The following is a 15,070-nucleotide window of genomic DNA, read 5'->3' as shown; positions in this document are numbered from 1 at the left end:
TAACACTTTCCACTGCTCCTTAGGAAGGGAAAATATAAAGATTGAAAAAGAGTTTGCAGATAATAAAATAACACCTTAAGAAAATAAATCATTTTTACTTGAAAAGTGTTTTGTAATTCTATTCTCACAACTGATAGCAGGAGGAATTGTTAAATAAATTCAAGGCTGACATGTAAATCCAGAGTCCATTTCCACAGGCTTACATACCTCACTTGTCTCATCTCCATTCTCACCTGGAAAGTATACCTTCATTTTTGGCAGCTAGAATGATACCCAGAGGGAAGAAAAAGTTAACTTCCCTTACTTCAGGAGAGTTGTCAAGTCAGGCTTCCCTACTGAAGGCTTGGAATTTAAATGTGTTATGGTAGTGCACTTGATCTGATAGAGCACAGTAGCAGGTGGTTGTTGTAGGACAGGAAAGGATAAACAGATCAGGAGCACAGAGAAAACCTGAGGTAATTGGAAAAAAGAGTATTATTGTTGAAATTAAACAGCTACACCAGCAATCAGATGTTTAGCTAGCATAATTGTCTCCTACTGAGGAAGGCTGCTGATAGAGTTATATTGCTGCAGCTGTACTGGCCTTAAGTTTGGACAGAGCCTAAGTGAATGGGCCTTGAAATTGCTTGTTCTGCTGGAGGGCTTTGCTAACCAGACCTCCGTGTTTAACTCAAACCCAGTCTCCTCCAGCCTGGTCAGTCCAGTGTGAGACTGCTTGCCTGTGTGAGGGCTGAGAGCTGAAGTCCAAAAGGAACTCTGAGCACACTTTTCCTGCTCTTATGCGTCCACACAATTAAAAAGCAGTTTATTGGCTTCTGCCATTTTTCTTCTTGGCATATAAGCCATGTGCAATGCAAAAACTAAAATCAGGAAGCAGACATCTTTTCCTAAGGTTGGTTTACAGGGATCAGGAGTGAAAGCTCTGCTCAGCTCAAATTAGTGAGAGTTTTGCCAATGACTTGGGTGAAGCCTGGCTTTTTGCCCAGATGCTCTACAGAAACAAAAGACTTCCCCCCCCGGCTTGGTACACATGCCCTGTTCACCTTTCCCATTTCATTGCAATTATTAAAATCCAGGTTGCGTGTTTGTAGGTATTTCTCCAGAGGTTTGTATGCAACCAGCTGTTCCCACCCGGGTAAAGGCAGATCTGCAGTGACTGAGTGATGCATTCCCTACTGTGGGGCAGGAGTTCAGCAAAGCCAGAGCTGAGGGAAGGTTTCAGACTTTACATCCAGTGGTTGCATGTTTTGGCCTCTGCATGCTAACCCCAATGCACTCACTGGGCTCCCTGCACAACCTTTTGATCCCTGCAACAAGCTCCCTGCACACAGTTCTTTCATGTCGCTCCTCTTCATCATGTACTGCTGCAAAGTTCACAGTAAAACTTCTCATGATTTTAAATTCAGCCAAGGTTTCCTCCAGGAAAATAACCTGAATAACCCATGAATAACCACCACACTAACATTTCCTTCTATCTACAGCCTCATTATTTGCAACAAACGGATGGTTTCTGTTATTTTCATTATTGTAATTATATCAATATTGGGGGGGGGGGGGGGTTAGTAAAGTGGTTTAGTTCATGCCAAACAATATGCAACAAAAAATGATACTTTAAAATAATTGGAACCTAAATTCAAGTTCTTTAAATGCATTTAAAATATTTGTAATCATGCATTCAGGAAACAGTGAGAGTTCTGTTTTTTTTTTTTGTTTGTTTTTCTCAGCAGCTTCCATCCTTTTTCTTTATTTTCAAATAGTTCTCAGGAGGTTTTTGCTTTCTTGCATCCTGTCAAAATGCTAACTCATAATAGGAACAGCAGAAGTGTTCTCCGTGTTTCTTGATGTAGGGAACTATCCTGCATAAAAAGATGTATTTAACGGGTTAAATACATCATCTGAGCTATGCATTAAAGAGATATCATCCCTCTAATATTATCTTGCTTTCCTAACTGCTACTAAATCTCTCCTACTGTACTTCTATATTGTCATATTAACAAATTAATATTTTTATTTGTTTTAATAAGTGGTAAAAGGAGCCAATCAATATTTGTATTCATCTGCTTCTGAGTACAATGAACACAACCTGTCTTAGATACCCTCATTGGTATTCACAAGCCAGCTGACCTTTATTAATCACATCATTATGTAAAAAACAAAATACACTTTTTCTCTTCCTTACAGTGACGTTGTTGCTGAGGAGAACGTGATTAATATACAAAAGACAAGATAATATACAAAAGACAATACTCTTGCAGCTGCCCTTTACTCAGCATAGGAGGAGTTGTTCAGTTTTACACTGGGTTCTTAGCCATGAATACAGTTGTAATACTATTATCTAAGCTAGGCATTGTATGTCTGATCCTATATGCCTTACCCAATTAGCACTGCAGTTCAAGCAAGCAGAAGTTTTGGATGTCAAAGAGGTTTTAATATATGTGCCCTTTGCCCGTTTACACAAATAAAATGATAATTAATGGTGTCATTTGATAATTAAAATAATTTGTCAATGTCATCTAGATTCCTGTGCTGTTTGCCTTTGAGTTCTCCCCTGGTTTTGTACTTGGATCTGCTTTGCTGTAAATGGGAGCAGCAGTTTTAGGGATTCCCACATCCATATATCTCTGTTCATCTGTTACTCAGTTGTCAGCAGGCTTACTGCTACCATTCCTTTAAGCAGAACAGTAAATCCCTTCAAATGCAAAAGTCAATACAAATGTAGTTTTATCACCCATCTCAAGCAGTATCATTAGCTACTGCCATGTCTAAAGCAATGGTCAACCTGAGATATGTACTATCTAGTCAGCAAGAAGACATGATTTATATCCTTAAGGGTAGGCAAACAAAAGCAAGAGGAAGGAAAATGCTAGGCAAACAGAACTGTCAGACTGATATTTGACAAATTAATGCCATGATAGGTCTATTCTTATGTGTACTCTCCCTTGTAAGTAAGCTATCTAAAGCTTACAGTTATATGAAGTGAGAAAGAGAAAGTGTGGGTGGAGAGTGTGGTTATGGAATACATAGCACTCTGTCAGTGTTCGTGGAGTTCTGTTATGTACACTTGTGCTATGGAAGGACAGGACAAGCTGAAATTGATGTAAGCTGCCTTAGGTCAATACGAGCCATCATGGCCACTGAGCACTCTCAGCACGCACTAGGGGCAAAGCAAGCTTTGCTGTTCTTAAAGGACACAATGGCGTTCTCCATTGCTATAAGGTGTTGGTACACAGCTGCTAAGTGCACCCAACATGGCATAGCAAAATAATTTTCCTCTGCTGCTTACCTGTGATTAAGCCAGCTCAGTTTGTGTACGGAGGAAGAGTCACAAGAGCAGACGCAAAGTCAGGGGCAGTCACAATGGCTTTGGGTGCAATGGAAATCAGATATCAAAGCTTTCCACCTGAAGGCATCAGAAAAGGCTAAACAGTCCATCTCAAGCACTGGTCAAGGGGATCACTGCCTTGCACAGATCACAGCAGTGTATGCTGCTGGCTCATGGAGCAGTCTCCTCATGTGTAAAAAAATAAGTAAGCCTGCTGGACTCCTGTGTAGGAGAATTGTTCCCTTTCAGCCAGCTTTCCTTCTGGTGCTTCCTGATCTTCACCACTCAAAATTCCGGAGGCAAAGGGAGATATGGAAAAAGACGTATTCTCAAAGAATTTGAGAATTCAGTGAGCACACTGAGAATGAACAGTTAGTGTCCAACAGAAATAACTGTGGGAGCACAACTAAGAAATATTTGTGTATATTTAAACATAAACTAGTTAAAACCTAGAAAAAAAAAAGTCACTTTCAAGAAAATTCAGATCACTGTATTCAGTATTTTCAGACATATTTTTATATAACTATAATACGTATATATTTTAACATAACTTATATCAGTTAATAGTACTAAAAGTTCATGATGCTCCAGTTTCTGCTCCCCTCCTTCCTCCCCTGCCCTCCCTCCCCTCCCCCCCATTACTGTACATCTGGGTTTTTCCAGACATGTTTTCTTTTTATCTGGAGGAAAAGGCAGATTTTGGCCACCTTCCTAAGGTCTCTGGACAAGGATTATTCCAGCAGACTCAGCAGCAAAAGCTCTGCTCCTGTGCTGGCTATAGAAATCAATCCCCTCAAAGCTCTAAAGTGTGCACAGCCTGAAGGCGCTGCTGGTCAGGCCTGAGGGACATCACATGCACCTTGCTGAGTGAGTTCACATGCATTACTGAGCCTGGGATGTTGGGGCTATGTTGGACTTGATACATACATGGGGAAGAGTTTCTCTATGGGTGTGCAGGGTGGAGCACATCAGACTTTTTTCCTTTGAACTGCAGAAGATGTGAAGCTGTATTTCCCTCTGGGATTTCCCAGAGAAACAAAAGCCTTGTTATGTGCAGGTAAATGCCCTGTAAGTGCTGGGAATACATGATTCAAGGTAAAAAGAAACCTGCAAACATGCGCACCCTATGCTGCAAAAAGTCCCCAGGAGGGAGGGAAAAGTGGAGGAGTTTTACCCCTGAAATGTATACGTGGAAGGAGCTGGACAAGCTGCCTCTTGCTTTTGCCATTGGCTAGGGTAGGGAAGGAAGAGCACCAGAAACAGTACTGCCTGCTAGAATCGCTCTCCCAGATAAAAGCTTTTAGGGAAGAAGCCCCACGTTTCTGTATACAGCAGCCTGCCCTGCTTACATTTAAGGGAAACAGCAATGCTGTCCTTCAAAGATGTTGTAAAGTAGTGCAATGAAGTAATTAAAAAATGTAGTTACTTCACTGACATGGGGTGTTGATTTGTACCTCACTCCTGCAGGGACTGCAGGTTTCCACAGGAGTGTGCTGGCCCCGGACTACCAGTGCCAATGAGAATGGGTACCAAAGTGTGTCAGCAGCATCACAGAATCCACGGTGAAACTATCCTGTAGGGGAAAGACCTATAAAACTAGAAACACATCTGCTTTGCAAATCTATTTAGTACTGAGGTTTCAAAGTAGCACTTTTTTGTTGTTGTTGTTGAATGTTTGGAATAGTGTATTTCCAGGTTTGTTTTTTTTTTAATATGTGTGTTACCTTACTACTTTCCCAGGTATTGATGGAGCAAGGTTGCAACTGCTAGAGGATTTCCTGGGCAAGGCCCAGATGTCAGTTATGTCTCAGCCCTTCTTTTGGAAGCCATGATAGCGTAGTAATTAATTAATGGTTCTTAATCTGGGAGCAGTGATACAAAATTTTAATTTGCTAACAGACATACATCTTGGCTTTGGGGGAATTAAGTCACCCAATAACATTTTATTAATTTGTGTACTTTAAAACCAGCTTCAGAAGTCACAGTGATACTTCACAGGTCAGCATCCTTACAGCTAGAAATAACTTTAATGCTTTGGCCCACCGTGGCATCCGAATCTAAAAGACTTGCTTAATTAGGAGGAGCAGCTGTAGTCACAAGCCTAGCTTGATCCAAATATGGTTATATTCCCCATACCATGCAAACAGTCTGATGTGTTATTCGAGCAGCGACCAGTTCACACGCTGCTGCAACTTGGCGCAACCTGCTGCTCCAGCACCCTTGCTTTTCGCCACTTGGGCAAAAAGGCTTTAGCTTACCCGGAGCCACCCGCCCGCACTGACCACGAACCAAGCGGACGCTCGGCGCATCCTCAGCTTGCCGCGCCCGCCCACACCATCGTTGCAGAAACCGCCTCTCCGCCTCGCTTTGGCGCCGCAAAAGCTGTGCGCGCTGATTGGTCGCTTTGAATCATCTCGGCTCGGTGTCATTGGCGGAGCACTGCGGCGGCTAGTTCGAATACCTCGTGCCCGCCCCTAAGCGAGCCCAGGATATCCTTGCGGCGGGGAGCAGGCACGGCGGCGGCTCCTCAGGTGAGAGGGACTGGGGCGGTGGGGGGCTCCTCCTCACCTGCGGTAAAAGGTGAGGGGGCTCCAGCCCGGGGAGGCGGGCACTGGTCCCGTAAGGAGCTGAGTAGTAGCTTCTCTGCTGCTGCTGGTGCGCGCGGCCGCGTAACGGCTCGGGTGGTGGTAGCGGTGTTCTCGTCCTTTCAGGTTGGGTCGCGGGCTGGGCCTGGTGCTCTCTGATTTCTTAGAATCCTGGCCCTGCAGCGGGGCGAGGGGCCGACAGCCTGGTGTGAGGGAGGCCCTTACAGCGCTTCTGCCGTCCTTAGCCCTTGTTCTGCCGGCTGGGCGGCGCCGGGGTACCCGCTTCCGAGTGGGACCGTACGTTAGGGCAGGCTGCGGCTCCCATCCCTTCCCGAGTGGGGTAAGATCGCCCTTGAGACGTGGGAAGGGAGGAAGATAATCAGGGTGGCCGTTTCGCGAGCGGTACTTGGGGCTTCCGTCTTTGTTGGGCTAGGCACCGGGAGCGGTTTTGAGGTGATAGGAGCTGTGGCAATGGGACAGGAGCTGGACCACTATGGGAACGTGCTCCTGACCTCGTTTTCGCAGTAATGGGCTAGGGGTGAGCGCTCGCTTCCCTCTCCCTTGCTTAGCGACTGCCTGACTCGGAAATCTCCTGTGGAGCTGTAGGAAACTTAACTACAAATTTACTCGTTACCTCGTAACGCTTCAGGGCCTGGTAATAAAGCTCAGCTGTGCTGAATGAAAGTGGTCAAAAGCGGCATTGAAGGTGTGAAGTGCCAGTCCCATGAGGTGCTAATGCCCCTTTAAGTTTGTAACTCTCTCCTATGTAGTTGTCAAATAACATGGGGCCGGTGTTCCTTTATGTCGCTAAGATCAAGCCGTGTGATTTTTAGATATTAGACTTCTTCTAATGAGTAACTACATAAAACTTATGAATCGGGTGGTTTTTTAAGCTGCTTGGAGGAGCTTTTTGTGCAAAAGGACCTTCTTTGTGTCCACTTATACTTTGCGATGTAGTTTTTTTCTAGTTGGAATCCTGAATAAAAACTTGTGTTTGTTGAAGAGAGTGATTAAGTCTTCCATGTTAGATTCTTAATTATGTAAGACAAAAGTAGCTTCTAGAGACTTGGCATAATTTCAGTGACTTGGTAGGACAGCAACTGTTCATGCTTATGGGTTCTTCTTATTTTCTTGTTCATTTCAGAGATAATCACAACAATGGATGATTACACAAAAATAGAGAAGATTGGAGAAGGTAAGTACACCGAATGGAGCCTTGTAATGCTCCACCTAATTATTGTTACCAAGTGCCACAGAAGCTCTCTGCGCTGACTATTAGAGGAACTACTTGTGATTTACTGCAGTAATTATCTCTCTATAAAAACATTCAGACTGCCTTTCTTCTGAGAATATGGTCTACTTGAAACAACCAATCAGTTGTTGAGAGGTGTCTGCCTTCATCTTGGTGGCTAATGGTGTAATTTTCCCTCAAGAAGGAGAGAAAATATGTTCTGTGGCCTGAAACTAGATTTTCAACTTAGGAAGACTCTCCATTCCTTTGTGTATAACCTTGCTTATTTTGCTTGGAGCTGCTGGTAGGGAGTAGTGGTTTGAGGATAGGCTGCTCTGATGACATCATTACTGCGCTTGTCAAGGAAAACAGGTTGTAAACCTTTGGAGAAGTGAATTCTAACAATTAATTTACTAAATGGCACTAAGAAGTGCCATTCACTCCTTCAATGCAGGGGTTAGTCACACACACACACACACACACACACACACACACCCCCTTCACTGGGAATCCAGCCTTTGTTAAATGTTGAAGTCTGCTTTTTAAAATGCTTTAGGAGAATTTGTAGTATGCTACTCTGATAAGGTACCCTCAAAAGTAATAACAAAATGTACGGGCTTGGATCTATTAACAAATTTTGTAACTAAAGCCTTGTGCAAGGATCTTTCTTGTAAGAAACTAGATTGATTGAATTTAATCTTGGGGATAAATGCTTCAAGAATGGTAAAAAGAGAATGTTTAAGCTGTCTTGGTTTGTTAAGAATTCTATTCCTGTTGTCATTCCTCATGATAACACTGATCATTAAAGTAGGTTGTTGATTTGTAATTTACTACTGGTTCTAATTTTAGCTTCTGCTGTGACCTACAGCACTATCTCTCCTGCAGTAAAGGTTGTGCTTAGAGGTATTTCTATAGATTTGACTAATGGATGGCTAGATCCCTGACTGCAGAGGGAGCACTAAGTTTTTTGTAGCTAAACCGCTACCATTTTCATATGACGTATCAATAGGAAAATCGTAACTCCTTGGGGACGAAGAGGTATAGTGATCTTGCCTGAAATTTCATCAACCTGAAACTCAAACAGTATCTGATTTTTATAACTGCATGTTCCTAATATTCAAGTTTCACAATTGGGCTACAAGGCACCCTGTCCTAACAAGGATACTGTTCATGGGTGGCATGACTAAATGATACTATTGCTTGGTTCAACTGCCAGAACTAAATGGTAGTTCTTAATCAAGCCAGAGACTTAAATTGCGAAGACTCTTGCCTATGTTAACAACTCTTATTTGCAATGACTTATCTGTACCTGGAGCTGGTATGTCCTATATGCATTTCACTGTTTTGTTCAGGTACCTATGGTGTTGTGTATAAAGGTCGGCACAAAATCACAGGCCAAGTGGTTGCAATGAAGAAAATACGTCTAGAAAGTGAGGAGGAAGGTGTTCCAAGTACTGCTATCCGAGAAATTTCTTTGTTAAAAGAGCTGCATCATCCCAATATAGTCTGGTATGCATATACTGGTATTTAGCTAAACTCTTTGAAGAGCACTAGGTCCCTTTACATAAGAGATTATTTTTCTGCAATTCAGTGAGGTGATAGCTACTCTGTTTAATACACTGTCTGCTTTGCAGTAAATTGCTATAGTCCCAAATCCCATGTTTATGGCAGTTTTCCAACTGAGATTTCCTTATGCTGTCATTCCCTATTCTAGGAATTTAAAAGTTTTTGTTAATTTTTTTTATTTTATGTAGATTATTTTGAGGGTTATTGTCAGAGAGGAAATGGTATCCCTCATGAAAACTGGCTGAAGCTGTTACTTCGGTCTCAGTTTTATTTGCCACCTTGGAATAGACCATTTGACTTTAGTGTTATTACTTGAGCCTCTGTCATAAATCACCTCTGCTGTTTTGTTGCAGAGACGTACATGTTGCATTAGGATGCTGTCGTAGCTGACATCTGAGCTATTGGTGAAACTTCCACCAGTGACTACTTGACATGTAGAATTGATTGCAGCTATTGTCTTCCTTGCAAAATATTTATTCTTTTGGTGCTGCAAATTACTTTGTCTAATGTGCCTCAAAACTGAACAAGTTCCAGCCACCTAGTGTCTTAATGTATGTATGCTTGTGTTTAGGATCCATTGTAGTCTATTAAGAATGAAGGAAATACTTAAACCTGTGTAAATCTTTGTGTCTACTAGGTTCCTATTATAATATTTCCTTAAGCCCTCCTAGTAATTCAGGCTCTACTGTAATAGGCCAGCTCCAAATAGAGGTAAACACCAACACTGGGTCATTTTTTTTAAGGCAACAATGTTTTTTCTCGGACTTTGTGTCTTATACTAGGCATGAGGGAGCAGAAGTTTGAGAGGGAGCATTCAGGTTTTTATTTGTCTGATACTATTTCAGATGTACTTGGTTTTCCAGAAGACAGTATAGCTCACCAAATCTGTTAGTTTTTTAAGGCTGAAAGCTAAAGACTTTTATAATAGGAACTTGGAATTGTCAGCTTGTATCCCTGTTCAGAGGGGAAATGCAACTGTGAGTCCATGCATTTTACAATGGAGTTGATTGTATACTCAATTTTTAGTCTTCAGGATGTTCTTATGCAGGATTCAAGACTGTACCTTGTCTTTGAATTTCTTTCCATGGATCTCAAGAAATACTTGGATACTATTCCATCAGGCCAATATTTGGATCGGTCACGTGTTAAGGTAATGAGGACAATTTCTTAATTTAAGAGAAATTAATCTAACTATAACCTACAAAGCTATAAGCAGCTCTTAGTTTCAGTATAATTAACTCTTTGAGATGAAATAAAAGGTTAAAGAAGCATAGTAAGATGAATGTGAGTTGATTTCAAATGCTGCTTCAAATTCTTACAATTACTGAAACTAAACTGCCTTGAACTAAGCTTAAGCAAAGAATTAATTTGTGTGGCTTTATCTGCAGTGCTTTGAATCTCTATTTCCTACTACTATGAAGAGGGACAATGTAAAGGAACAGCTTTAGCTTGTAGAACCATTACCTTGTACTAAAGGTTACTCCATTTTCTCTTTCATCCTTTCTAGAGTTACTTGTACCAAATCTTGCAAGGTATTGTCTTCTGCCATTCAAGAAGAGTTCTGCACAGAGACTTAAAACCTCAGAATCTCTTAATAGATGATAAAGGAGTGGTTAAACTGGCAGACTTCGGATTGGCTCGGGCCTTTGGAATTCCAGTGCGGGTATACACTCATGAAGTGAGTTGGAACATCCTCATGGTGATTTGGACTATGCTTACTAGGTTCCTGATAATAACTGCATAACTAATAACAGTATAAAAAAAGCTGTATCTCAGTTTTGCTTTATTCCATGGCTTTCCATCTCCCTGATGGTGGTTTGCTCTACTCTAAGGTTCCAAAGACCACAAATTCTGCTATTACCCTGACAGTGAATCAGATGGCCCAGAACTTGTTGCTTACTGTCTCGTAAGGGCATTTTTACCTCACAAATTACTGAGAGTTTTAGTGGCCAAGTGCAAAAGGCTTCCTGTTCTTTGGGAAGGTAGTGTATGCAACTGCTTCACCTTCAGCAGAAACTGCTGCAATGGACTTTAAGATATTTGTCTATTAATGGAAGTTTGAAACTAATGTTTTTACTAAAACTTATAGGACCAGTTATTACTTTAACAAAAAAACTTTGAATGCTGCTTAATAATGAATGAGCTGTAGTGTGTGCAATTAGATGGCCTGATTCTTATAAAAAGTTTCCTTGTTCAATAGGTAGTGACACTGTGGTACCGGTCTCCAGAGGTGTTGCTGGGATCTGCTCGTTACTCTACTCCTGTAGATATATGGAGCATAGGTACCATATTTGCTGAGCTGGCAACTAAAAAGCCTCTTTTCCATGGGGACTCGGAGATCGACCAACTCTTCAGAATCTTCAGGTATGTTAGGCTGAACCTTTCTTCTGACTTGTGCAGAATTGCACAATGGTGCTCTGTTGGTATTAAAACCATAGTAGTGCATACAAATTTCAGGCTAAATTGTTTAACATGTTGCTTATGCTTATGTAGAGCTTTAGGCACCCCCAATAATGAGGTATGGCCTGAAGTGGAATCCCTGCAAGACTATAAAAACACATTCCCAAAATGGAAACCTGTCAGCCTTGGAACACATGTCAAAAACTTAGACGAAGATGGACTGGATCTGCTGTCTGTAAGTTGTCTGTCTTAAGCTGCTCATTAAGAAACTGAACAGGTCTAAAATACATAAAATCAGTCTTTTCTAGAATGAAGATACAGAGATCATCTAACTATCTTCAGTGGTATGGGCTGTTGTTCCTGTAGAACTGACAGTTTGACATTCACTCGCTACTTTCATAAATAGGAAACGATTAGACTTCCATTCTCACTAAGCAATTATTCATCAGATTTTTTTCTCTTTTTCTTTCTTTTTCATTTTTTTTACTCTAGTAAGCCAGGTACAACTTGAAAGTGAAGAGGATGAGATTTTACAAACAGGCTTAAGTGAGGGCTCCTGCCCATAAACCGTAGCTATTACCTTCCTGGTGTCAGCACTGATTACCATAAGGCATGGGGATTACTCTTGCCTTTAAATTGAGTTAAATATTTTTGGCTGTGGTAAACTAACTTTTTAGTTGGTATATTTTGTGTCTAGTGTGAGTTTACTTTAGTTCTGTGGTCATGCAGTTGAACTGTCCCACTAAGCTTTCATTTGGCAAGCTCTTCATCAGGCTTTTTCATTTGATGCTCTCCCAGCTCATGTGGCGCTGCTGTGGCCTAATTAGATCACAACTTAGGTGTGATCTTAGATGCACTGAAGTATAAGAATGTGCCTTCATGATTTATCCTTTGGCTTTCCTCAAGCTGCATTTATGCAGACTTGCATAGGAGGTTGTGGAGAGGGTGCTCTAGAAGTCTTTAGGAAGGCTGAAACTTCAGAGGCATCTTGATACAAGGAGAATCTTGTACAGCAGTAACCTGTGTAGGCGGCTCTTGTTTTTAAGCAGTCAAAGTAGTTTATTGCCATGTCTGTGGCAAAATGCTTTGAATGAAGTGGTGGTACCCAAGAAGCTCAAATGACTGCAATTTCTCACAAGTTTTCTTTGTGAGAACTGTGCCACAGTTCAGACAGAAACCTGAACATTTCTTAAACACAGTTGTCCTGGATAGCTCTCTGAACCTTGTAGCAGTGTCATCTTACAGAGTTAACTGATTTAAGATGGGAATACCTCTTCTGTGTCCATTGACAGCATTATTATTAAATCACTTTGAAGTAGAATTGTAACTGATTGTATTTACAAACTAAAATCAACTGAACAGGCAAGTGACTCTTGATAGTCATGTAACTGGTTAAGTACTCATCTGAGCTTAGATGTGGCTTCATTGTGTAATACCAATGTTTTGGGATGCTGCTACTAAAGGAAAAACAGTAGTTCTGTAAATGGTGTTAACAAAATGCTAATCTCAAACCATATTAAATTCTGTAAAATTTTACAGTTTTACCTTAATAAATGTTGAAATTTTATGTTCCTGTTAATGGCTGGTGATGGGTATGACTGAATTCTTAGGCATCTGGAATCTATTGAAGTTTCCTATGGCACTTTCAAGTTTGAAGAAGTAATAGAACTTTTAAACGCAACAAAACTGAATGTTTTGTTCTGTAACACAAACACAGCATTTTAAAGCACTTAATGGTTTGTTGTCAAAAGCTTTGGTATGTCAGACACGAAGTTCTAGGACAAATAGTTCCAGACTGCTCAAAAAAGAAATGGTCACTTACTCTGTCAGCTGGGGTACTGTAGTTTCAATATGCAGCATCCCTTTTCAGAGAAATTTGCCCCTTCTTGTCTGACTCAATTTTAAGAGAACTTTTGATATCAGTATTGGCTATAGGATACTGTTGTTCTGGGGTATAGCTAATAGGAACCTGTCTTAAGATGAAATTGGACATGCAAGGGTAAATCTAGAGACAGTGTTGCATTTGGCAGGACCTCAGAGAATATAAATGTAAATTCAGTGATTTAAATCAACTTGGAAGACTTCCTGTAGGGTGAAGTCTAAGATGGTTAACTGTCAAGACCAGTAGGATAATACCCTACTGGGCAGGGTAATACAGGTTAAGATTTTTTTTATTTACTTTTTTGTCTGGAAGATGTTTGTTGTGGGCATGGGGTAGAAGCAGAGGGTAGAACCTTGATTATGCGAATTTGAAGTGCATTTTTCCTTTATGAAGGAGAAATAAAAGCAAAAGCACTTTGCAGAGACAGTTTTTGCTGTAGTACGAAACTGCTAAACGCTTCATTCCTATGTTCTTTTGGGCCCTTGTTGCATGATATGAACTGTAGGTTGTTTTTCTTTTTTTTTTTTTTTTTAATTATTATTTAACTGCTAGGAAAAATCTCTAGCCTTATTAAGTTCCAGTGTGCTATTTTAGTGGCTACAGCATCCCCTTTATTTGCTCTAATAATATAAAGCTAAACTTTATTATTGAAGTCTTCAGCTAAAGTAATTTATGAAAGGAAACTGAAGGTTTTAAAATGCTGTGTTTATTCAGTTTTGCCTGCTTGTAATACTTTCCTCTTTTGATTCTGAAACAGTGATCACTCATACTTTAACTATGAACTGCTGCACCAAGCTGAGTAGAAGCAATTTGACATTGGTTTCTTCAGTGTCAGTTTAATGAAGCAAGCATATGACCACTTGCCCTTGTAAGCATTTTGGGCTTTAACAGCCTGAAGCTTATTTATTTCCCTTAACTGAGAAGCTGAGACTAATTACGGCCACTGACACATTCATGAACTGTCATGAACTTGGCTATTGAACAAGAGGAGAAATGTTCCTTTACTTTCTGAGATGCTATGTGCTACTACTGACCTACTACTGATAGGTAGAAATAACCTCTCCATCTATGAGAAATCATGGAATGTAGGAGAAAACATAATCTTTATGGCTGCCTGATTATTACTATGGTGAAATAGCTACCTGTTTAACATGATTTAAATTACCACCTCATGAGGGAGTAAATTTGTTTCTTTTCTTTTCCAGAAAATGTTAATTTATGATCCTGCAAAAAGAATTTCTGGCAAAATGGCCTTGAACCATCCATATTTTGATGACTTGGACAAATCCACTCTTCCTGCTCATCTGATTAAGAAATAATAGGCCTTTGGACTAAATCAACCACCACAGTGAAATAATTTTGATTACTTTTACTATTAAGTTTGTCTGTAACTTTATGTTTGTCTAAAACTGTGGCTGTGTGTTTAGTTTGTTTTGGTTTCAATGTTACCTACATGTAAATATTAACCTGTTAGTACTGAGTTCAAATACAATGCAAATATTGCTGCCATTAATGCAGTGAACTTCCTATAAATAAAGCTTTAAATACAGTGAAGGACTGAACTCATTTCCAGACTGTGGCTGACCTAAACTACTAAATTGCTGGTCTTGATATGATAGGAATATACAATAGGAAATTTCCCTGAAGTTTCAGTTGTTTCAGTATACCTTCAGTTAAGATTTTACTTGAGCATGACAATCAGTTTACCAAAGGACATGTAAATCAAGGTACTTTGAACTGAAGAACTGCAGCTTACTAAAGCTAAGTAGATGTTCCAGTTTTGAACTTTAATTTCTTGAAGGTATTTGCAAATAAGCATTTGGAAAAAATCCTTGCTCTGTATGCTTTTCTGTTATATTAAAGGCCCAAGAATTTAACTAGATGTTGGCATGTTAACTTGTGAATTGGCATAGTTCCACCTTCTGGACCAGTCAAGGTATTATACCTTAAATTTTACATGGACAGCCTATATACCAGTGTGTAACTGCTTAATAGGCCCCCTCCCAGGTGCTGATATAATGCTGATTCTTGCTAAAGTTAGAACACCCTGGATTACGCTTGAATTTGAATACTAGTCTGTCTTC

At 40.4% G+C, this 15,070-nt stretch overlaps 1 protein-coding gene across 2 annotated transcripts; it reads left to right on the top strand.

Annotated features, from left to right (window-relative positions):
• The first annotated feature begins 5,746 nt into the window (after window positions 1-5,746).
• On the top strand, window positions 5,747-14,535 carry CDK1 (cyclin dependent kinase 1). 2 transcript variants are annotated; one of them, XM_061374050.1, is made up of 8 exons: window positions 5,747-5,853; window positions 7,052-7,102; window positions 8,491-8,647; window positions 9,731-9,854; window positions 10,212-10,382; window positions 10,905-11,068; window positions 11,198-11,339; window positions 14,192-14,535. In XM_061374050.1, exons 2-8 carry the CDS (start codon window positions 7,066-7,068, stop codon window positions 14,303-14,305), a joined length of 909 nt encoding a protein of 302 aa, XP_061230034.1. In that variant the 5' UTR covers window positions 5,747-5,853; window positions 7,052-7,065; the 3' UTR covers window positions 14,306-14,535. The 2 variants fall into 2 exon arrangements, with proteins under 2 accessions (XP_061230034.1, XP_061230035.1); XM_061374051.1 differs by lacking the exon at window positions 5,747-5,853 and adding an exon at window positions 6,538-6,562.
• Window positions 14,536-15,070: the final 535 nt, after the last annotated feature.

This window comes from Neopsephotus bourkii, unplaced genomic scaffold, assembly GCF_033783945.1.
Source record: "Neopsephotus bourkii isolate Nb327-2 ecotype Australia unplaced genomic scaffold, CSIRO-AGI_Nbou_v1 NB_1634, whole genome shotgun sequence".
NCBI lineage: Eukaryota > Metazoa > Chordata > Aves > Psittaciformes > Psittacidae > Neopsephotus > Neopsephotus bourkii.
The sequence above is the reverse complement of the archived record's forward strand: the minus strand, read 5'-3'. Positions and strand labels throughout refer to the sequence as shown.

Coding starts and splice junctions, on each gene's coding strand:
- CDK1 (XM_061374050.1), top strand. CDS start 7,066: ATGGATGATTACACAAAAATAGAGAAGATTGGAGAAG. Junction 9,855..10,211: donor TGGATCGGTCACGTGTTAAG/GTAATGAGGACA, acceptor CATCCTTTCTAG/AGTTACTTGTACCAAATCTT. Junction 11,340..14,191: donor ATGGACTGGATCTGCTGTCT/GTAAGTTGTCTG, acceptor TTTCTTTTCCAG/AAAATGTTAATTTATGATCC.